Here is a 24,141-nt window from a genome sequence, read left to right on the forward strand (position 1 = left end):
TTCGCCAATTTATTTGAATTTAGAAGTCAACGCCGTCTTCTATCCGCTTCCACAGGCGTCTGCTTTTCTCAAAATGTTGTCGAAGTCATACGGATAGCTTCGCCAAGTCATGGCCTCGGGAATGAGTCTGTGTCGATGTCGTTTTCGTCACATGGTGAGAGTAAATTGCATCGCAGCTCAAAGAAACGATTTGGTCACAAAACATATTGGGACCCATGCCGCTCATCAGCCTTGGCATTTACTACACTTTCGACATGTCCTCTCTGACTCCATTATCGATACGAGGAAGAACTCGTTTGTTGTGAACCAGACGTACACGACTGTACCGACATCGACCTGATCGGCTGAGTGAGTTGTCATTTTTCAAGCTTTCGCGCGGAATATTTCTTCGAGTTCACAGTGAGTTTTTCCAGGCAGCGCTCGGGCGCTCATACGGTAAGACAGCAAACTCCCCGGGCGATCACCAGGATTGCTAATCTTTTTGAAACTGACTGTAGTGCATTTCACTACACATACCAGTACAGTCAGTCATGTGACTAGTGCATTTCACTACACATACCAGTACAGTCAGTCATGTGACTAGTGCATTTCACTACACATACCAGTACAGTCAGTCATGTGACTAGTGCATTTCACTACACATACCAGTTAGGCCTAGCCCAAATTTGCTCGGGGCGCTTCGATATTTTGCCAATTTTGCCCGATCACTTTCCATATTTTGCTTGGCATTGCCTTTCGTTTCCGATATTTTGCTCCATTTTGCTCCTGCTTTGTGGCAAAAATGGCTTCGAATGAACCGTCTACTTTGGTAAAAGTGGATGGTGACTCTGACGAGGAAAGCAAAACTTATAATGGTGTCAGTATTACGGATTTTGGAGCATGATTTCAAATTTATGTACCCCTGACAACCTGCACGAGCTATTTCAGCACGACGTTGGCCCAATGAAACCAACGAAATTTGAATAAAATTACCAAAACACACCCGGATCCTCTGTAAATTCGATATTTTGCTCGGAATTTGCCAGCAATTTCTTTTTGTTGGAAAATTCGATATTTTGCTGGAAGAATTGCCGGCAAATTTGGGCTAGGCCTAATACCAGTACAGTCAGTCATGTGACTAGTGCATTTCACTACACATACCAGTCCAGTACAGTCAGTCATGTGACTAGTGCATTTCACTACACATACCAGTACAGTCAGTCATGTGACTAGTGCATTTCACTACACATACCAGTACAGTCAGTCATGTGACTAGTGCATTTCACTACACATATCAGTACAGTCAGTCATGTTGACACACGTCGTCCTCACGATATCCTGGTATATGTCTTGCTCTCCTGTTCCATCCTTGCCCAGCCAAAGGTGTTGACGTGTGTATTCAGACGGTCAGAATCGCCACAGCCAGTGGAATAGAGTACTGCTGTAAGGACACTGATGGCTGGTTGAGGGGATCCGGCTCCACACTGCAAATGCCTCTTTGCTCAGGCAAAGACAGTAAGTACTTGAAATGCCAGCTTCTTGATCAGACCGGCACAGAGTGTAAGTGCTGATGTTGTAGTACTTCAGCCAGTTTTTCCGGGTAATACCGGTAGAATGACGCTCAGTTCGTCACTTTGATATTATCAGTAAAGGCATGCGTGTATAGTCAACTTCGCTTATAACGACACTCGGCGGGGCATCAGAAAAGTGTCCTTATTCGCGAAGTGTCGTTATACACGAAGTCTCATTATATGTGTCACAGTTGGATGGGACTTTGCTCTGGGCATGAAAATTATGTCGTTATTCGCGAATTGTCGTTATATCCGCAGTCGTTATTAGCGAAGTTGACTGTAGTTCATGCAATGCGAGAAAGGTTAGTTATCTGGACATTTTGTAGCGCCATGCCTTTTTTTGTGATTTCCTTCTTTCTAGGCAAGGACAGCAGCCAGAAGGTTGACATCGGTGATGTTAGCGAGGCGTATGAACTCACTGTGCACACTAGTGATGTACGCGGTGCCGGCACTGATGCCAATGTCTTCATCACGCTCTTTGGAGAGAGGTCAACATCGGGCAGGCTGCAGCTCAAGAAGTCCCAGACTCACAAGAACAAATTTGAACGAAACCAGGTCAGTGTCTGAGGATCCGTAAAGTTGAACAGCTGCACAGACCACACCCCCCGTTTAGAACATTGGCAATTGTTTTGCTGAAACCCTGTACAGTTGGTAAAGGGGTAAAACTAGTCAGCCCTACCAATCTATTCAGTAATCTGGGTATGAGGACGTTCACATCCATACTTACACAAACTTACAATGTACGTAAGTGTTTGGGGTTTTGAATTACGTGTATGTTAACCCGATTTGTACACCATCAGTACATCAGAGCTCCTTCATTATGTAACTGAACCGTGAGGGATGACCGATTGGAGTATCTTGGTAGTTTCTCTCCTTTCTCGCAGTGTACAAGTGCAATCCTTTTGGCTGGGTGAGGTTTTGACTTTGTGGCTGAATTCTTCTTTTACATTGGAGCTTACCGCTGTGCATGTGTCCTTCTCAGGAGGATGTCTTCAAAGTGGAGTCCGCCACTCAGCTGGGACGCTTGCTGAAGCTACGTATAGCTCACGACAACAGTGGCATGGCTGCTGACTGGCACCTTGATCGGATTGAGGTGAGAAAGGTGCTCACGCTGGGAAGCAGTGCACCTGTGGTGTTCCCGTGCGGCCGGTGGCTGGCCAAAAGGCAGCTGCCTGGTCTGTTCCTGGATCTGAGAGCCAACGACAGTGCAGACAGCTCTTCACTCGGCGGAGCTGATGCTGATAGATTAGCCGGGGACGACAGCGATGGTGATGGTGACGTGAGCGGAGCTGATGAACCGAACAACGGCTATGGAAGTGAAGAGTTCGAGGATGAAGACGACAATGAGGATGACGATTCAGAGAATGCTGAGGATGATAATGAGGATGACGATTCAGAGAATGCTGGGGATGATGATGAGGATGAGGATGATGGAGATGATGGCGATGTACACAGTGGCCCCAATGCTGAGCACGATTATAGCGGTAAGGATAAAAGTGATGATGATGATGATGATGATGACGACGACGATGATGATGGCTCAAATCAGTACGCAAGTGACTTTGAAGATGATGGTGACTAGCAGTGCGTCTCGGTGCTCCCTGTTGTCATGAGCGGGCATCCACCAGATTGGTCGAGGTGTAATGCCTTGAGGCATCCCCCCCCCCCCCCCCCCTGCTGTAAGCATTTCTTCCGAACACTTTCTGACGTGCACCTGGTTGGCATGCTCCAGTCTAGAACTTCTGCCTTATGCCGGTGGATGTATTGCTTTGTATCTGGTGGACACAAGAATGGATTTGTTTCAAGCCATACTCCAACCGTTTTCTGCATGGCTAGTGATGCAAATCAGTATTGTACATAAATTGCACTGCTTTCTAATGTATGCGTGACTGCTGCTTCTGCTAGTTGATAGCTTCTTTTCTTTTAAGCTATGCAGACGGATTGTGTGGGTATGTTCTCCCAAGCACTGTTGTGATCCCTGCTGTGTGTTATCACGCACCCTCTCAGTTGCTAATACATGTACATGACAAATTGGCATAAGTGTTCATCTTTGTGTCAACAACTGGAGCTTTTTTGTATCAATGTGGCCATCGTCCATCACTGTGTGGGCATTGTCTATTACTGTGAGATCAGAACAATACACTTGAGTGTAGTGAAACACCTGCATGTATTAGACTGTGTAGCCCTCAGTGGTTCCCCTGCCGTAGCCGCATGGTGATGTACAGAAGTCAGTCTCACAAGACACAACTTGTATCTTGTGAGACTGACTCATGTACATCACCATGCTACGGCCTTGTAACAAGACTGAAGTAGTCCAACGCTCTGACCTGACACCAGTACGCAGTAGCAATATTGTTGGCAGATGCACTGCAGGCACCACTACCTTTACGTATGATAGATCAATGAGACCGGGCATGGCCAGCTCTGTTGTGTATGATAGGTCAATGAGACCGGGCATGTCCAGCTCTGTTGGCCGGTTTGGCAATACCAGCAGGAGCCTGAGAAGGGGAGAGAGAAGACGATGACACAATAGTTTTATTGTCGTTATTGATTACAAGCCCGCACACCAACACGACGTTCAAAGAGCAGTAAAAATGGTCATGGTATGTATAGGGTTTCATGGGATTTCTTCTGTTCTACAGTGCTGCATTAAATCCATGTAAAGAAGCCAGGAGTGTAAAAAACTGCAGATACTTGCACGTGATTTGCAAATCAAAAACAGTTCATGAATACAAGGGCACAGTGAACAAGCATAGCGAGTACGTCAAGATGGCAATTCAACAAAAAGAAAAAGTTGAGTAATCACGTCCGTTGGTCCCATCAAAAGGGCAATGAAGATCCACACAGCTGAGTAAGTGACTGAACGAAGGTTCGGATAATGATACATTGTACTAAGCCTGCTATGCAACGCGATGACTTCGTTGCACACTTACTGGGAGCGTCATCAGCAAAATTCAGACCAAAAATTGCTCGGTATGCAATTACGTCAATACCTTCAGCAAGTCTGTGCAGCGCTGTCCTCCAGCATCCTTCCCATACATCCAATGGCACTGTTCAGTGTACGGCAGGGTTAAATGGTCACATCATATTGCTGCATTTGATCAAGTAAAGGTAGCGGCGCTGTATTGTTCAAACTCTTACTCCCCACAGTCGGTTCAAAGAGTCTTGCAAAGGTGTCAGGCCTGATCGCCCAAACAATCACTCACTGATGTCTTTGCCCGAGCCAAATGCCGCTATTGTAAACGGCAGTGTCTTCTCAATGGGTAGTGAGTTTCCTTTTCCTACCAGCCAGGCCTGGCTGTCAGTTGTGTATAGAGATGTCCTTGGGTTTCTGTACTTTGCGGTGTGAAGTTCAAGTGCTTTGGAGGACACGACAGTGTTTATAAACCTGACAAGACGCCTGCCTGCAATCTCATCCTACGCAAACACACTCTGATTCGCCACTCGTACATACACATACGCGCCATACACATACGCACCATACACATCGTCACACACACACACACACACACACACACACACACACACACACACACACACACACTCACATCATCATCATCATGAACAGATCATCCATCATCCAGCAGTGCAGGGCTTTACCGCGTGGGTAGGTGCCGGAGAAATGCTCAGAAGTAACGGATTCCCTCGGCCGGCCTAAGACTGCATTGCGTACGTACTGCCTATATCCGTTCGTTTCCTGGCTCGGCTGTCAGTTCTCTCAATGCTGCGCAAGTTACGGACTGTAGCGGAAGGCTGGCGAACGGCCAATCCGATCTCTTTCTGACGCGTCGGCGGTGCCGGGGCAGGCTTCTCGTCGAAAAAGGCCCATTTACTGGGCAATGCTGGTGCTGTGCGGGGCCTGCCGTGTTGGTCGACTTGTGTGAGGAACGACCAACGTTCTTGCCAGAGCGATGACGCTTGCCTCTCCTTGTCGACTCGCTGCCGAAAGACGGCATCCTGCGCCACCGCATTGCAGTCGCGATAGGCACGGATAGGGTGGGAAGCCTTCAGGCGACTTTCGTTCACCGAGTCAGCAACCGACTTGCTACGATCATAGCTACTTGTTGAGTCAGCTTGCTTGTACCTGGACATCTCGACTCGGGAATGGCCGCGACTATCACTAGCTAGTAGCTGCACGGTCGGTGCTTGTAGTCAACCATTCACCACAATCATTTAGACAGCAACATCAGCGTGAGGCCAGGCACGCACACAGGACTGAGGAGGCCGAGGAAGATGTGTAGCTTCTAAACACACGCCGCTAGCAACGACGTTGCATAGACTCGACGCTAGCTCTTTCGTCCGAAACGACCAACAATGAACGAAACAACCGACAATGCGATGTCATGTCATTCGCCATTCGCCGATTCGGTCCTTTCTTATCTGTGATGAGAGAAAAGCCTAAGCAGTAGATCTACTGCCTGTACTGGTTGTAGTGTCACCTGCTATCTACCGCCCGTACATGAACGCCAGATCAGAGCTACTGTGACGGACTTTGTTCCGGTGGAGGATACTGTCCGAAACCGGCGAAAGACTGCATGCTAGCTTGGCCATTCATTCAGTCATTCGGTGTCACATGGTTTGTATTCACCGTGGAAACGCCTGTAACCATAGCACTACCATACCCCTAGGCCCTAGGCTACATGTAGGAGTAGATACTGTACTGGTCTGTACTGGTCTGTAGACTGTAGATGTTAGCGTGTCACCATGGTCACTGCCGTCATCATGGACATCATGCCTTCGAACTAACGTTACTTCGTGGTCGCGTCGTGCCTCGTGCCAGTCGTGCCAGTCGTGGTCATGCATACTGTTGCATGCTGTATTGTGTAAGCCGCAAAGACCAAGACAAAGCTTTTGACTAGATTCTTCCCTTCATTTTTCCGGACAATCATGAATTTGTCAATAGAAGTTCTTTGACAATCATGCAAGACTCTAGTACTAGTAGTAGATCTACTGGACAGTAATATAATAATTATGACTCATTATGAGTATGTAGTAGGGTTTGCAATGACGTCGTTGAAACTGACCCTGAGCACGTGCTAAGCTTTATCAAGCCATGCGGCTGGCACATGGACCAGGAGCGTGGACACACTGCACCTCGTCGCTAGTCGACCAGGTAGACAACATAGACTGTGGCAAAGGACAAGAGATCTGTCGTCGAGTGTCGACGTCCACCTACTACTACTACTACTACTAGATCTACCAGAGGGTCAGGAAGGAGTTCTGGAAATCAGTCTAAAAGCGTGGTGTGAACAGCCATTCATTCAGTACAGGTACTGCGGTCACGTACGTTTGAGTTCTACTCCAGTCCTCTAAAACTAAAGGCGATCATCTTCCCATCAGACATCGCATGCATGCAACAGTAGTAACTAAAAGTAAACTACTTAGGTTCGCTTACTCGTAACTAGTAGTATCTCGTCTCGGAGTGGAGCACATTCTATTGGACATTCTTCTTACCAAGGTCTGAACTGAAGTATTGCATGCGACTGCAAGAAGAGTGTATAGACTGCACGAGAGTACTAGTAGTACGAAACACTGAGGAGTAACCTGGTAACGGCAACAGGGAGAGGAGCTCGGACCGGCAATGTTGAGTTTCAGATCAGCTGGGAGGCGATGGCAATCCGTCGGATTGTTACTTGTGTTCGGTATAGCTCTGCTGCTACTCGCCCCGAGTACACAGAGACAGTGGAGTGCGCTAAGCCGGAATTATTTTGCCGGTAACGCTAGCAACACGCACCAGCGGAGAGGGAAAACATCTCCACAGATCCTAGGCCCGTGCGTCTACGACCCGGAATCGGGCGCAATCATGTGGCAGACGTTCCCACAGTGCAGTGTTGCACAACGCGGGCAGTCTAAATGGGCTGAGCTGCCATCTATAGTGGATGTGTTTGCCACGGGTACGCCGTGTGCTAGGGATAGCCAGCTGAAGACGGAGAGCGAGAAAGTACGCATGGAACCCACCGTTCACTTCGTCCTTGATCTAGAGCCGTCCGACGAGGGGAGGGGCGTGAGCAACTTGTACAAGCGCTGGTTCCCGGAAGCGAACGGCTTCTCGAGCAGCGAGTACGAATGCAAGTTCTCTCTCAATGGGGAGACGTCGAGCGTGGAGCGTTCTTCTAATCACGACAACACACTGTGGCCAGAGGAGGGTGACTGCAGCAAAGCGCACCGCTACCGTTGTGCTATCCTGACCTGTGCCATTCCAAACTCCGTGGCCAGAGAATCACTTGCAGCACTGCAGAAGTACAGATCCTCAGCGAGCAAGTCAGCCGAGGCCGAGCAGGACTTGACCAAGGCATTCCAGGTGCAGCTGAGACGGCGCTCGTCGTCCGGAAGTCAGACAGCGCACTACCCGGTGTCGTTTGCCTGCCCACTTCACAAGCCAGACAAGAATACAGCCGGTGTTGTAAAGCCACCTACCTATATCCCCATGCGCAGCAGCAGCAGCAATGGAGAAGCTAAAGACAAGGCGGTGGCTACAACGCAAGACCTGTCCGTCGGAATCTGTACAATGGTCAGCAAGGCGTGCGGCTTGGAGGAATGGCTGCAGTACTATCTGTTCATCGGCGTTCGCAATGCTTACATACTCGACAACTCACAGGTGCAAGATGGCAAGATCTCCTCGCTGGTGCAAGCCTGGAACAAGCGACAGGGCGTGGCGCGCTTTGCACGGGTTTTAAGGTGGGAATGGGCTCAGAAGCAGCAGTGGTGGATTACGCAGAGCAATGCAATGAATGCCTGCGTTCGTCGCCATTCCTCACTTCACCAGTGGATAATCACGTCAGATGTGGATGAGCGCATGGTACCCATCGATGTGCCGGCCGAACCAAACAAGTTTGAGTCGCTCATCGGACGCTTCATACGGCAGCTGGACAAGCAGAACGATCTCGAGTTTAAATCATCGTTGCTTGTGTCAAACTGGGACATGATCAACTCCGTGCAGTTGTCAAGCAAGGCTTCCGACAGGGAGAGTGGCAAGTGCTACGCAGATTCTAGTGACGGCCTGCTTATTGAGCTCGGTGACCAACAGTGCAAGGATGGACCGAGCAGCAACCGTCCCAAGTCGGTGATGAACACAAACTGGCGCGTTAACCAGATAATTGACCAAGGACACTGCACAGCCATTGGCAAGGGCCCACTTTCCGTCAACCCAAGAACGGAGCTGCGAATGAATCACTACTTCTCACACACGCAAACAGGATGCTCAAACTGGGAGGACGCAGATGAACACCTGCTAACTTCTAAGAAAGAAGTCCACGCCTACTTGCGCAAGAAACTTGCACTTCGTACGGCCACAGCAGAAAACGAGAAACATTAGCAAGATTTAGGTGCTCGTGCAAGAAGTACCTCAGATTGTTACCAGTGCGGCTATCATGGAGCTGCTGCTACTCAGCTTACGACCTACCAAGATCTGCTCCTGAGAAAAATGCACCCAGAATCCAGCAAATCTCGTTACAGAGAGGATAAGAACCTGATATTTCAGATGTCATATTGGACACATACTGCATAGACAACACATACTGCATATTGGACACATACTGCATATTGGACACATACTGCATAGACAACACATACTGCATATTGGACACATACTGCATATTGGACACATACTGCATATTGGACACATACTGCATAGACAACACATACTGCATATTGGACACATACTGCATAGACAACTTGTAGCACACAGGTTTCCCTCTCAGTTGAAAATATTTATGAGTTTGAGAGCTATTGGTGCTCAATGATAGGATTATTATTTTGTTTACCATAATAGTAGATGTGCTTTGAGCTGCTGGCCGGACCAAGGACGCAATGCTGAATCTTAATCTTCATTAGGTTCACTTTCGATTTTTTTCTGGGCTGTGCTTGGCAGCATGACAGTTCAATGCAACAAAGAACTGCAGTTAATTAATATTTGTACCATGTAAGAAAATTTAAATGATTCTTTGCGCACGCGCAAAAATATGTTAACACAGAAGGCGCATGCTCTGTTCCCAACAAACTCTCGCGCGCTCATTGTTCTCCGAAGTCCACTGTTCCTGACTTCAGTCTTGCTTTGTCCGCATTGGCAGTGGATTTCTTTCTCAACCCACCCACCCACTCCACTATTGTCATCATCATGTTTCCTGTTCTAGTTCTCTCCTGTCGGTATCCATTATCATACCGGCCTACAATAACTACACCGATGCCGTCTACAGGCGAAACTCTGTAAATACATGGAGGGGAGTCAACCTTGCGTACCAGGCTCCTCATACGGCTCATTCAGCCTCTCACACTCAGCCTCTCAATACGGCTCACTCAGCCTCCGCAGCCGGGCCCTGCCCGGCTGCCTCCATACGGCTCACTCAGCCTCTGCAGCAGGGCCCTGCCCAGCTGCCATACACACACATTCACACAGCTGTAAGCTGTCACTCACTCGGAGCCTGGCAAAGCAATTGACAAACCCTCCAATTCCCCAAACTGGTTGCTCGTTGTGTGAGTGCGGCATGCAGATGCTTGTGTTAACTCGGATACTGAGCCAATACGAAATGTAAAAATAGAAGAAAACACACATGGGAACGAGTTATGAAGCAACTATCCACGACTGTAGCAAGATAATAAGCAGTCAGAAAGTGTTCGGTCCTACCTAACAGCGTACCTTCCAAGTTGGAAGGCTGTTGGTTTGCGCATTGGAGCTGTATTAGAGCTAAGTCTCAGGTCGTTGAATGTCTCAGTAGCCTGTCAGTTTTGTGCCCTGTTATCGCACTGTCTGACTGCTTATTATCTTGTTACAGTCGTGGATAGTTGCTTTTTTATTATTATTTTTATTTTTATTCTTCTTTTACTAGGGAATTCCCAACAGGCGCCAGCGCCTTTTTACAGGGAACCCTAGGTATATTATTTTGATGGATGAGCGAAATTCAGCTGGTGAACTAGACATGCGCTTCATAACTCGTTCCCATGTGTTTTTCTTCTATTTTACATGTAAGAAAAGTATTTTTTACCGCACATCCGCACACCGGGTCTGTGGGTCGAGAGGCAGCCAGAAAGAGAGAAATGGAACAGCCTCCCTGGGACGTATCGATGTAAGAGACACTGTTCACGTCGGACCTAAAATAAAACAAAGCTGACAGCAGTAGACGGCGTCTAAGTTTACATAACTGCAGTTCCAGTACATGCATAGGGCGTGATGAGACAAACAAACATACTTGTACGAAAGATACTTCGAAGTACAAGCAAACGATACTGTCCATACAAAGAAATACAGGTATGCCAATCAAGAAGAGAATAAGCTTGGTAGGAGGCAGATAAAAACCACTACTAAGGCTGAAAATAACAGTCATATCTATATGTTAGTAGCTGAGAGTGACTACTGTGCAAGGATTGAATAGAAGCTATCTACTGTAGTATCCATGGCACTCACTAGCCAGCTGATGGGCAGTATGGTAGTGTATCTGTGCGTACCTGCGCGTCGATACAGTCCAGTTAGAAGACATGCATGGAGATCATCGCGTATTATCACACACCGGGTGCTCGCAGCACGGCATCACTCGCCGCGGTACACTGGCTTTCTCTTCTCCTTGAACGCCATGAGGCCTTCAATGCGGTCCTTCGTTGGAATAACCTGCAGAATGGCCAAACAGATGCATCTGCTCGGAGTAGGCTCTCCGCACAGGGACCCCGTCTTTTGGGGATTTCATACACATCACACATCTCTGGCTGGGTCTCTGCTGCATAATACATAAACGCACGGTATTTTGTGTATAATTGCGACTGGGAGTTTTGGTCTGTGACCATTGTGTGTGTGGTGAGTTCTGTGACCATTGTGTGTGTGGTGAGTTCTGTGACCATTGTGTGTGTGTGTGTGATGAGTCTGATCAACCACTGTTTTAGATGCTGCTAGTGCATCAGCCCCTTGATCCTCGAGGGCGATGGTGTTCTTACGGATGCCAAAAACGCAGTCTGACTGCGTCTCATGTGAACTGTGAATTTATTCCTGGGGGAGGTAGAATTGCGCAAATACCGACTCATGAAGAAACCGTAAACATCGACTATATGAGTGAAGACTACGTAAGTGGACACAAAGGCTGATCTCTTAGTCACTCAGCACCAAGTTACACCAATGCTCAGTTCAGTCACTGCAGGTCTCCGTGTCACGGGGCAGGCAGCTAGAAACAGATCATGTATGACTCTTTACTCCAAATACAGATCCTGCAACATACTGTCGTGGACTGATTGAAATCCGGTGGAATGACCGGGCCGGTGCCCTTACTGCTTTAACGTGCGCACATGCACTGTAGTTCACGCTTGACTTCTCAACGGATTTCAATGTCTGCAATGACAGTAAGTTCATCAATGGCTACAACAAACAGCACAGTGACCATATGTCTACCATACCTTCTCGTAGCAAGCCCACTCTGTGTTGAGACCATCCGCGAGGTTCTGTTCTATTCCCTGATTAACAGCTTGCTTTGCGGCTGCCACTGCAATAGGACCCTGTAGATACACAGCAGTAGTCACACACAGGTCACACACAGGTCACACAGGTCACACACAGGTCACACATAGGTCACACACAGGTCACACACAGGTCACACACAGGTCACACACAGGTCACACACAGGTCACACACAGCAGTAGTCACACACAGCAGTAGTCACACACAGCAGTAGTCACACACAGGTCACACACAGGTCACACACAGCAGTAGTCACACAGGTCACACACAGGTCACACACAGGTCACACACAGGTCACACACAGGTCACACACAGCAGTAGTCACACAGGTCACACACAGGTCACACACAGCAGTAGTCACACAGGTCACACACAGGTCACACACAGCAGTAGTCACACAGGTCACACACAGGTCACACACAGGTCACACACAGCAGTAGTCACACACAGCAGTAGTCACACAGCAAGAAGCTCATGAAATTCTGAGACACGACACATGAGAAACAGTCATTGCCAAGATGATAGCATGCTTGCAGATCTATCGTGGTCCGCACGTGAATGCGGCCCACATGTGAAGACGGCAGACTCATCGGCAAGCCGCAACCGCCTGACATCAGCATTTAGGTCATTGTAGTCACCAGTAAGATATCTGTGATCACTGTCATGTACACGGTTTGCACTACATGCACAGGCTTACGAGAGAGCTTGGAAGCTCAGGGCCCTACGCTATGCTTTTTAGCCTTGATAACCTAGGCAAAAACAAAAATTGGGATGTTAAATTTTTTTAATTTCTCCTATTTTTTATATAACCTGGGATTCGAACCCGCGCACTATCACCCTGCATGCATCACCCGATACACTTCGCATACATACTAGTTCTTCCAAGTTGCTTCACGTTATGATCTTGCATTTGAAAGCCCTACTAGTATTTGAATATCGTGGCCAGCTGTTTGTGGCCAGCCGTCTTTGATGGTACGGTACGGCACGGGACAGATACGGTCGAGGGTAATACGACACCGTCTACCACCTTGATGACATAGGCAAAAAAGCATAGGGATGTTTTCAATTCTCCAATTTTTTAAGGCATAACCTGGGATTCGAACCCGCGCTATCGCCCTACATGCATTCCCCAATACACTTCGCATTCATATTCATTCTTCCAAGTTGCTTCACGTTATGATCTTGCATTCGAAAGCCCTATTTGAATATTGTGGCCAGCTGTTTGTGGCCAGCTGTGTTTGATGGTACGGTACGGTACGGGACGGATACGGGATAGCGCCAGGCATGACACAAACACACAAACAAACAAACACCAAATTAAAGCTGTGTGGACCCTGGCTAGCGCCAGACGTTACTGAAGTAACGTCTTCTGCATAGCTACGGGAATAAAATAAATGTATTTTATTTAGCTAGTTGTACGTATCACCATTGTACCCTACTCAAAGCAGTCTGATGCATACACATTATTGGCATGTGGTTTTTCTTGGTGATATTTGAGTTCAGGCACTATTAGTAAAGCTACCGACATCCAGTTGACACAGGCTCTATGTTGGAAAAAGCATGCAAGTCAGTTGGGGAGATGCTCCTTCAATGGAACAACGTTTGGGTGGTTAAAACACAAAGAAGAGGTCACACGATATCCTGCACTATGGCGTGAATCACTGCCACACAACAAAACAAACCAGATGAGGCGGGAATTCTCACCTGGGGTACAATCTTGCGTGCCATGTCAACAGCTGCATGATACGCTGCGTCACCGGCATCATTCTGGTCCACAACTTCATCAACCAGACCAATTTTCGCTGCCTCCTCGCCTTTTAGCTGACAGGACAAAGGAAGAAAAACAGAAGAAGTTTTCTTGCTTTTCATGTCTTCCAGCGAACACCAATCTAACTGCATGCACACGCGCACGTGCACGCACACACGCACACACACACACACCGATTCTGCCGCTAAAAGCACTGCCCTCGTTGCACTTACCACCGCTGCTGTGAAGATCAGGTATTTGGCTTTGGCACGGCCGACAAGTCTGCTGAGACGCTGTGTTCCACCTGAGTAACAACAGAACAGAACGAATGTACCAAATCTACTGCTATCTTACACTGCACTCACACAACACCTCGTACCCTCGTACACTGCACTCACACAACACCTCGTACCCTCGTACACTGCACTCACACAACACCTCGTACCCTCGTACACTGCATATTCCCTACATGTACATTGTTCCCAGACGATGTCCGCTATTCGTTTTTCTTGGTATATTGGTACGAATTCAGGAAGGCACCACCAGATCTGGATCAGTCCGAGGTCAATAATGGTATTGCGGTGAATGACGAAGAAACTGAGGTTGTTGGCTCAGGACATAACGCTCGTGTATGAGAGCAACACGAGGTCATGCTTGCGTTCACTTTGCGAGTATAGTGTATGTGTGACTATCGGCTATCGTGCATGTGTGACTGCTGGCTACAGTGCATGTGTGACTGCTGGCTACAGTGCATGTGTGTGACTGCTGGCTACAGTGCATGTGTGACTGCTGGCTATAGTGCATGTGTGACTGCTGGCTACAGTGCATGTGTGACTGCTGGCTACAGTGCATGTGTGACTGCTGGCTACAGTGCATGTGTGACTGCTGGCTACAGTGCATGTGTGACTGCTGGCTACAGTGCATGTGTGACTGCTGGCTACAGTGCATGTGTGACTGCTGGCTACAGTGCATGTGTGACTGCTGGCTACAGTGCATGTGTGACTGCTGGCTACAGTGCAATCGCCCGTACTGGATTAGCGCCCGCACTGGCCTGATTCGGCCAAGAAAGCCTTGATAAAGAGTGCACTGCTAGCCTGCTATTGCATAGCACTGTACAGTGGTGTCCCCACCCCCCCCCCCCCCCCCCCCACCCGTTGCTCATTACTGAGGCACTAAAAAGGATGCAGCACTCACCTGCGCCTGGAATAATGGCAAGCCGGGTTTCCACCAAGCCCATTTTAGCATTGGTCGCTGGAGGAGAACAATTGGCCAAGTGCAGATATAGGTAGAAACACAAACATGGTATGAATGGTGAGAAAGACTCCACAGCACGATTGGAACGGAACCCATACCGGATGAGTTTTGATCAAGAGAGAACGTGATACTCTCATGCTAACTAGGATAACATGAGCCCACTTGCTACAGAAACCAGATCCAGCACAGGTCTTACAAACACAACAAAACACAACAAAACACAACAATAATCCTAACATGTACATGTATAAGCGGGAGGACAATGACAAGCAAAGGGAAGTACACTCTACCGACTCATAACAGCTGTGCATGCATGTGTGCATATCTGTGTGCGGGAACGTGTGTGTGCACGCATGCATGCATGTGTGTGTGTGTGGGGGGGGGGGGGGACATGTGACCGTCTTACAGCAATGTTCAGGTCAGGTCAGGTCAGGTGTGTGTGTGTGTGTGTGTGTGTGTGTGTGTGTGTGTGTGTGTGTGTGTGCATGTCAGGGATTGAAGGGGAACACACCAGACTAGTGGTACACTGCCAACAAGGATGGGACCAGGCGTGCGTACCTGCAACACGGAAGTCGCAGGCTAGCGCAAACTCCAGTCCACCGCCCATGGCATGGCCATCCAGCGCACCAATGACAGGCATCTTAAGCTGCTCTAAGTCAGTTATCATCTTCTGTGCTTGGCGAACATACATACGAACCTATACCGGTACAGGCACAACACACACACATACCAAGTACAGTCTGTATCGGCTATAGCGTACCCTTTTGATTTCCGTGATTTTATCACTATAACCGATGCATCACTATATGCGATACGATCGATTTTTTACGATCGACACATGAAAGGCAAGGAAATACTTCCAGCATGGCGTTTTGACAAGTGAGCATGCTGCATAGTTGACAGTGCCTGCATTTCCATGAAAAAAACTCTGTTATGTACATGTACATGTATCACTATATAGCAAACTCAGCGGAGGACGTTCAGGTTGGTTGTAACTCTGAGTTTTATGCCGCTAGGCAATCATCAGACAACTGATACTCGGGTCTACCCAACAGTATGCTTATAAACATAGAGCCACAAGCATAAACAAATTTAGCGCTAAATCTGGTGTGAGGTATGGGGAGAAAGCTGGCGCGGGCCAAGGCGCGACAGGGGGAAGTGCCAGGATGGTGGCGGGCAACAGGCAGGTGTGAGCATGAAAGCGCGGAAAGAGGCGATGGGGAGGCAGTGTACAGCAGATGGGTGGAGGTGCCAGGAGGGTGGCGGGCAATGGGCCAGTGAGATCGCTACAAGTAGGGAGTCGTTTGGTGACGGGCAGGCGTGAGCAGAGTGGCATCGCCGACTACAGGCCAAGGGATTTTGTTATTAATAATAATGGGTGCTCAGGCAAAGTGCAGTACAGTACTTGGTCAGTTCATTTGATAGGTGTGAAATTTGCGAGGCGGAACTTATTCTCGTGCCTGCATTTCGAGACCATCTCAGACCGCTTGTTGAGTAGGAGCTTCTTGGGTGTAGTCAGGATGTGGAATTTTTCCGCGGTACAAAGATTGCATTTTTTTTACTCACATCTGTATGATTGGCTCTTCTCCCGCACCTTCCATGTAATGGTCAACGGCTTTCCCTCGCTCTTCAGCTCCCATACGTGTTTTGCGAGCTCAGTGCTGTTTTTGTATTTCTCATGACGCATGGAGGTCAGGTGGTTGGCGTGACGGGCTTTGAAAGGTGTCTCTGATAGGCCGATGTAAATCTTGCTGGTAGATTCTGCAGTGGCCTCATACACAATCTCCTTCGTCTGGCACTCTCCGCGCAGCGGGCAGGATTCCTTGATTCTACAGTTGCATGCCTTGGTTTGTTCTGGCTCTCGGAGGTTGCTCTTGTTGTGGCTGCTGATGACCGCTCCCATGTTGGGCATGCAACTGTAGCTCACTTTCAGAGTGTTACGGTTGAAAATCTTCCCGAGCTTGGATGTTTTCGGGAAGTGCCTGGAGACAAGGCTCAGGAACCTACCAGCGACGTTTGTGCTAACGTTTTTGGAGTAGGGAGGGTTGAACCATATGATCTTCCGGCTGCGGTTCTTCCTGCCCATGTGCTCATGTGCCTCGGGCTGAAAGCTCAGCACTTCGGTGTATCCACTGGCCTTTAATGCGGTCTGGTACACGGGGGCTGCATGGGTGAATGCCTCCGCGTCGCTCGATATAGCGGAAAGGCGCTTGTTGACAGCAGCAGGGATGTTGTTGGTGATCCCAGGCGGGTGGTTGGACTGCTTGCTGACGTAGAGCGGGTTGTCATTTGGTTTTCGAAAGGGTTGAAATTTCCCGGTGTCCAGGTTCATGGTGACATCCAGGAAATCCACCACCTTCAAGTTCGCTTCGATGGTAATTTTGAGGTCGAAGCGCTTGAAGATTTCCGTCAACTTTTTTCTGAGGCGGTCTGCGGCCTGTGGGCTGGTGTCCTTGAGGGCGGCCAGTCCATCGTCTCTGTAGAGGCCGATAGCGGATCTATCGACGAGGCTTGAGAGCTGGTTGAGAAGAAAGGCTCCCACAAGTTCGCACGTCTCGGCGCCATCGTAACTTCCCATTGTTACGTCGAACATGTCGCCCTTGTCCTTCATCCAGGGGCGGCCATCGTGGAATAGGAGCGATTTCCGGGCGTGAAAGATGATGTCCATTTCACGCGGCTCGATCGTGGTGAATTGCTCCGCGAACGATAAGGCCTGACGGAGGAGCTGCTCACCAATTGACGGGTAGAATTCTACCACGTCAAAGCATAGGAACGTGTGGCGCTGTTTGTCGGGTATCTCCTTGAACCACTCGATCACTGACATGGTGCTCCTCCATAGGTTCACGGCCGTTTGGCGACGCACAGCAGCCACGATCTTCTCCAGTATAGCCTTGCTCACCACACCCACCTCCGATTTGGCTGGGTTAATGAGTCTGCAGGGCAGCGCTCTAGCGAAGTTGTTTTTGTGGTCTTTCAGTGTTATAAATGCTTCCGACTTAGCCAGTACATCCATCCTGTTTTGAAGATCTAGATCCTCTGCGATCTCCTTCGCCTCGCTGTTGACTTCATCATAAGCATTCTCAGGCGCGATCTTGTAGTTTTTGGTGATGTTCTCCTTCATCAGCTTGCTGTATTGCTCTTTCGGTACTTGTATCACTATAAAAATAATCAGCGTGAAGAAAAGTAAAAAATAGGGCCTTTGATATTATTGCTACATGTATTTTAAAGTTATCACTTTAGCCGATAATAATATAGTGTGTTATGCATGTTTTGATTCTTTGTTGCCATCATAATATCCGATAATTATATCATTTAATACATCCGATAATATTGGTTATAGTGATATTTGTACTGGATAAAATACGTTTTGCTGTTGATATTTCGTACCAATATCACTGTAAAATATTGCGACAGAGCTTTCGGCCAGATTTTCAATTCATTGCACTCCCAACTCATCACAACCACGCGCTCTTCAGCCGAACCATACAGACACCAGCAAGGACACTTCCGTTGAGAGATAATATTGCTCCACGCCCCTAGACAGCTGTTTCGCTCCCTGTCGGAGCTCATCAGTAGAGGATGATAATGATGATAATGGAGGAATGATCATTCTTATACACCAGAAATGGCGCAAGTGCGCGCTTTCCACATATATCAATGGCATATGCAAGCTGCTAAAATGGTAAAGTGTGAGAACAGCGATAAATAATCATAGTACGCGCTCATTGGTGGAGAAACACACCACACAAGCGACGAAAATCTTACTCGGAATACTGATGCCAATGGAAAGTACACGTATGTTGTTTATTATTATGATGTTGCAATGTCCATGTATGCAGGCGAGGCGAGACTCACCGCCGAGATCCCCCAACGCGACAGGCTCGGTTGCCGTTCAGGATTCACACCGACCTGTCCGCCCGTCAACAGGATCGACAGCGGGAGGCCCCACTGATGCCGATGTCGATGCACACCAGGAAACTTGTAGTCGTGAGTGTGATACTAACAGGTCTAGCAGCAACCACCGACAAACGAGAGGCCAGCTGGGGCATTCACTCCAGTCAGGGATGCTTGGTCGACGCTTCGTATCAGCAGCTCAGCTCAGTTTGATCAAAGATGTTGCAGATGTGTCTTGCTTTCCTCCTTCCTTCTTCACCGACTCGTCTTGTCATCTCTCCTTCTTTCTTCACCGACTCTTCGTGTCCACTCTGCTCTGCCACTAACGGCGCATTAAAACTTCAGAACTAAAATATTGCGACAGAGCTTTGTCACACACACACACACACACACACACACACACACACAAGCTCTGTCGCAATATTTTAGTTCTGAAGTTTTAATGCGCCGTTAGTGGCAGAGCAGAGTGGACACGAAGGGTCGGTGAAGAAAGAAGGAGAGATGACAAGACGAGTCGGTGAAGAAGGAAGGAGGAAAGCAAGACACATCTGCAACATCTTTGATCAAACTGAGCTGAGCTGCTGATACGAAGCGTCGACCAAGCATCCCTGACTGGAGTGAATGCCCCAGCTGGCCTCTCGTTTGTCGGTGGTTGCTGCTAGACTTGTTAGTATCACACTCACGACTACAAGTTTCCTGGTGTGCATCGACATCGGCATCAGTGGGGCCTCCCGCTGTCGATCCTGTTGACGGGCGGACAGGTCGGTGTGAATCCTGAACGGCAACCGAGCCTGTCGCGTTGGGGGATCTCGGCGGTGAGTCTCGCCTCGCCTGCATACATGGACATTGCAACATCATAATAATAAACAACATACGTGTACTTTCCATTGGCATCAGTATTCCGAGTAAGATTTTCGTCGCTTGTGTGGTGTGTTTCTCCACCAATGAGCGCGTACTATGATTATTTATCGCTGTTCTCACACTTTACCATTTTAGCAGCTTGCATATGCCATTGATATATGTGGAAAGCGCGCACTTGCGCCATTTCTGGTGTATAAGAATGATCATTCCTCCATTATCATCATTATCATCCTCTACTGATGAGCTCCGACAGGGAGCGAAACAGCTGTCTAGGGGCGTGGAGCAATATTATCTCTCAACGGAAGTGTCCTTGCTGGTGTCTGTATGGTTCGGCTGAAGAGCGCGTGGTTGTGATGAGTTGGGAGTGCAATGAATCAATATCACTGTAGCCGATATATTCTTATATCCGGTCACTCTATAGCCGATACAGACTGTACAAGTACCAGTCAGATGAAGCTGCTTACTCTGCAGACAGCACTGCTTCGTCTTTTGTGGACTTGCCAGCGCAGTACATGAGCTATCTTACCGACCGAAGTCAGCGCGTCACAGTAATGGCACTTTGTCTGACCCTGAACCGGTGCCATGTGGAGTGTCCCAGGGTTCCATTCTAGGTCCCCTGCTTTTCTTGACCTATGTTAATGATCTCCCCTATGCAATCCCCAATGTCTCATTGTTTGCCGATGATACCGCACCCTCCTCGCTTCCTCCCCATCTCACTCCACCCTGTATCCCATAGTCCAGATCTGCATCAATGACATCGTCCAATGACATCGTCCAATTGACAAACACGTGGTATCTTAGGCCAAAAGTGGACAAAACCAAACTACTATTCTTTTTGTCTCCCACTTTCCTGACAATCCCGGGCACTCGCTCCCTGTGGCGCCTCACCATAAGCACCTTGGTATCGTATTGGATCCCGCCCTATCCTGGTCTTATTATGCTGATCATGTATCTTCCCGGGTATGCCGATATGTTGGTATAATGACAAGCCACTTCGCCCATTTACGCCATAGCTGTCACATTAATTTTTTTAAATCATACATTCTTCCCCTCTTCACTTATGACTTCCCTGCTTGGTCCATCATTCACAAAACTCACATTGGGTAAATTAGAAGTGCTGCATCGCTGTATCCTTCACGCAATACTGTAAAACAGCTAATTTTAGCGCCGGTGATATTTTAGCGATTTTAGTGAAAGGAGTATTTTCGCTACATTTTGCCCTGCCATTCGAAATTTTGCATGTACAGTACATCAGTACAAGACTATTAATTTTTGAACTCTGAATGTCGCTTTGCTAAGATATTTCATCGTGTATTGGTCTTGATTCAGAAAATGCTAAAAATAAGCCGTTCTACCATACACAGATTGATACATTTCAAACTCAGACTGGTATGATGTTGCATCAACGACGACTTTGCGACAGTAGACACCCTTAGCAAACAACGGTAACGCTATTATTTACGGTACTCGTACCCTTATCACCCAAATAGCGTTGAAGCTGCAGCGTAAAAACGTTATGGGGTGTGATTTATCGTTGTGACCAACGGTACGTTTTGTGGCCAAATATTGCATAGTCCGTACGCATTTCACCTTGTATCGCGTATATGGTGACATAAATGGTTGTACCGCACGAAATAATAGCATTCTCGTGGCAACAGCGTTCTAAAAATAGCGTGCATCTTGCTAAAGGTCGAACCCAAATCACGGTATTTTCCCCCTTACGGTAATACCGTTACAACATAACGTGTTTTGCTAAGGGTGTCTACTATTATAGACAGCACTATACCTCATCTTCTGTGAACTTCACTCTCTCCTTCAAATCAGCGCCAGCACAGAACACTCCTGGGATGATACTGCGGAGAATGAGGACACGCGTTGCCTTGTCTGTACTCAGTTCGCTCATGATTGAGTTCATCTGTCTCGATAGAGAAACAGAACCACGACCAAGACAACAAACCACAGAAAGGTTACAGAGCAGAAGAAGCATGACTGTACTGCCATGAAAGACCAGAACCATGACTTGAGACGAACTGTTCAAACCAAATACAAAACAACTAACATAGCTGGTGTGCATACCAATCCTCGCAGACAGGGTGTGCAGTGTGCAGTGCATATTCCATACTGATATTCCAGAAAGATGTGCACTACTATAACTAGACATGCAGGGCATGCAGCAGATAAAGAGTGGGATGTGTATAATATGTACAGACACAGAGAGAGAGAGAGAGAGAGAGAGAGAGAGAGAGAGAGAGAGAGAGAGAGAGAGAGAGAGAGAGAGAGAGAGAGAGAGAGAGAGAGAGAGAGAGAGAGAGAGAGAGAGAGAGAGAGAGAGAGAGAGAGGAGAGAGAGAGTGTGTGTGTATGCGTGTGTGTGCGCGTGCATGTGCACATATGTGTGTGTGTGTGTGTGCATGTGTGTATGTGCACGTGTGTGCATGTGTGTGTGCATGCATGCGTGTATGTATGCGGATGTATGTGTGTGTGTAGTGCTCACAGAACAGTGTACAGTCTAGCAGTCTATAATATAGGATATGCACAGAGAGGCAGTGTGTATACAAAACACAGCTACTGACTGTCAACCTACAAAAGTGAGCGTCTCCTTGCCCAGTGCGTTCACTTTAGCACGGTTCATGGAGATAACACCTATGCCTGCATAATACAAATAACACACACGCAGCACAGCAACGGTGAGCAAAATTAAAATCAAATGTTTCAGCCTCCCGTGTCCCGCGGCACTCTACCCCTGTGCTGTACCGTTCTCAAGATTGTGGTGAGAGGAATGTTTAAATCCGGAGTGAGAGTGGTTACTGCTCGGTGACGACAGGCACACCTTCCTCTCAACCATGGCGTTGTCTTAGAGAAAGACGTGCCGGCAGTCGGAAAAATATGCCTGGTTAGCCGTATGTACGGTTAGCAGTATGTATGGTTAGCAGTATGTATGGTTAGCAGTATGTATGGTTAGCAGTATGTATGGTTAGCAGTATGTATGCAGGCGCGTGCTCGGCGATGGGCACGGGGGGGCACGTGCACCCCCCAAACATTTTCAATCTGGGTAATTGCAATTGTAATGTATGCAAATATGCTCTAAAATTCAAGAAAGGTTGCAAACAAATTGCAGAAATTTGCCGGGGGGGGGCTCCCCTCGGCTCCCGTGCACCCCCTAGTTGGGGGGCCGAGCACGCCCCTGTGTATGGTTAGCAGTATGTATGGTTAGCAGTATGTATGGTTAGCAGTATGCACGGTTTGAACACACACTGCATGTGATACTAGTCTAGGATGATCAGCTGGCAACAGCGGATTGACTTTGGCTGTACAGAAAGTCAGCAAGAAAACTGTGAGCCCCTGGCACTCAAGCCGTGGTGCTGCATTAGTCCTGCCAGCAGCCAAGCCTTCTTCAAATTATGGTGATGAAAAATGTGCTAAAGATAACTCTACTGTGCAGAATGTGCTGTACGGTCTACGTGCAAAGCTCACTGTGTGTTTATCACAGCTAGAGCACTCTGACTTTGATGCTTTCAACCGGTTTGAAAAAAAGCTTTGTCATTCATTAGACTTCATTGCAATCGGTTCGGTCAGTAGCTCTGAGCTCCGCTGACGAGATCGAACAAGATTGAAACAGCTAGCTGTCCAGTGATAGGTCTACATAATTGTATTGTTGGCTATCATCATGGACTGGCCAGAGACCAGTGAAACTGGTTCAGTAGCAAGTGATGCGACACCATGAATACTGTGTGCCTAGCAGTCTTCATGTTCAAGTCCCCGTCACATAGAGACGGTCCGCGGGGAGCTGCCCGTCAGGATGCATGGCATGCCACGGACCAACCAGACGCCGCTTGTACCAACCCAGACACACGTGTACCTTGTGCAAAGCTACCACTCCTGCTAGTGCAGGTTCCCTATGCGCCCCATGAATAGGCACATGAGCACAGTAAGTTGCTACAAGTACTAGTAGTCGTGTCTGCTGGTCTCTCTCAGCAGCAGTAGCAGTTGTAAGTATTTAGTAAATGGTGAAGCCGTACTCTCACTAACTCAAATTTTTATTCCACTTATAGCACTCCCAATTTCTCCACTACTGGTACAATCAAGAGTATATAAACTTTTTTTTCTTTTGGTTTATGTACTCGTGGTACAATGTAAAACTCCTGTATCAGCATAGCAGTCCTCACCTTCATTTTCTCCAGATAGACGCTCAAACAAATAGGGCTGATTTTCACTGCACATAAACCGGACAGCAGCTCCATGGTGTGCAGCCGGCAAGGATCTCCTCAGCATGGAGCAAAACATTGCTGACATGCAGGCGAGCTCGTCTTTCAAAAGATCTCGGTGAAAGAAGGTTTTCAAACACTGACATAAATAAACACCGAAAGAAAACGAAGAAAAAATGATAATATTATTATGTTT

The 24,141-nt window shown here is 48.0% G+C and overlaps 2 protein-coding genes across 3 annotated transcripts in view; one reads left to right on the plus strand and one right to left on the minus strand.

Moving 5' to 3' along the window:
• LOC135805575 (lipoxygenase homology domain-containing protein 1-like) overlaps positions 1-3,632 on the plus strand; it is a 28,137-nt gene extending 24,505 nt beyond the window's left edge. For both annotated transcript variants that reach the window (XM_065319633.1, XM_065319631.1), the window contains 3 exons: positions 1,357-1,494; positions 1,912-2,105; positions 2,533-3,632. In XM_065319633.1, coding sequence (XP_065175705.1) covers positions 1,357-1,494; positions 1,912-2,105; positions 2,533-3,132 — 932 coding nt within the window. In that variant the 3' untranslated portion in view covers positions 3,133-3,632. The remainder of the gene's footprint in view (positions 1-1,356; positions 1,495-1,911; positions 2,106-2,532) is intronic.
• A 6,926-nt stretch (positions 3,633-10,558) lies between these two features.
• Positions 10,559-24,114, minus strand: LOC135805579 (methylglutaconyl-CoA hydratase, mitochondrial-like). The gene is made up of 9 exons (XM_065319639.1): positions 23,907-24,114; positions 22,325-22,389; positions 21,528-21,656; positions 15,545-15,683; positions 14,927-14,983; positions 13,966-14,036; positions 13,690-13,806; positions 11,925-12,023; positions 10,559-11,151 (listed from the first exon to the last, which is right to left on the minus strand). The coding sequence occupies exons 1-9, from the start codon at positions 24,031-24,033 to the stop codon at positions 11,074-11,076; spliced, it is 882 nt and encodes a 293-aa protein (XP_065175711.1). The 5' UTR covers positions 24,034-24,114; the 3' UTR covers positions 10,559-11,073.
• Positions 24,115-24,141: the final 27 nt, after the last annotated feature.

This window comes from Sycon ciliatum, chromosome 1 (genome assembly GCF_964019385.1).
Source record: "Sycon ciliatum chromosome 1, ocSycCili1.1, whole genome shotgun sequence".
Classification (NCBI taxonomy): Eukaryota; Metazoa; Porifera; class Calcarea; order Leucosolenida; family Sycettidae; genus Sycon; species Sycon ciliatum.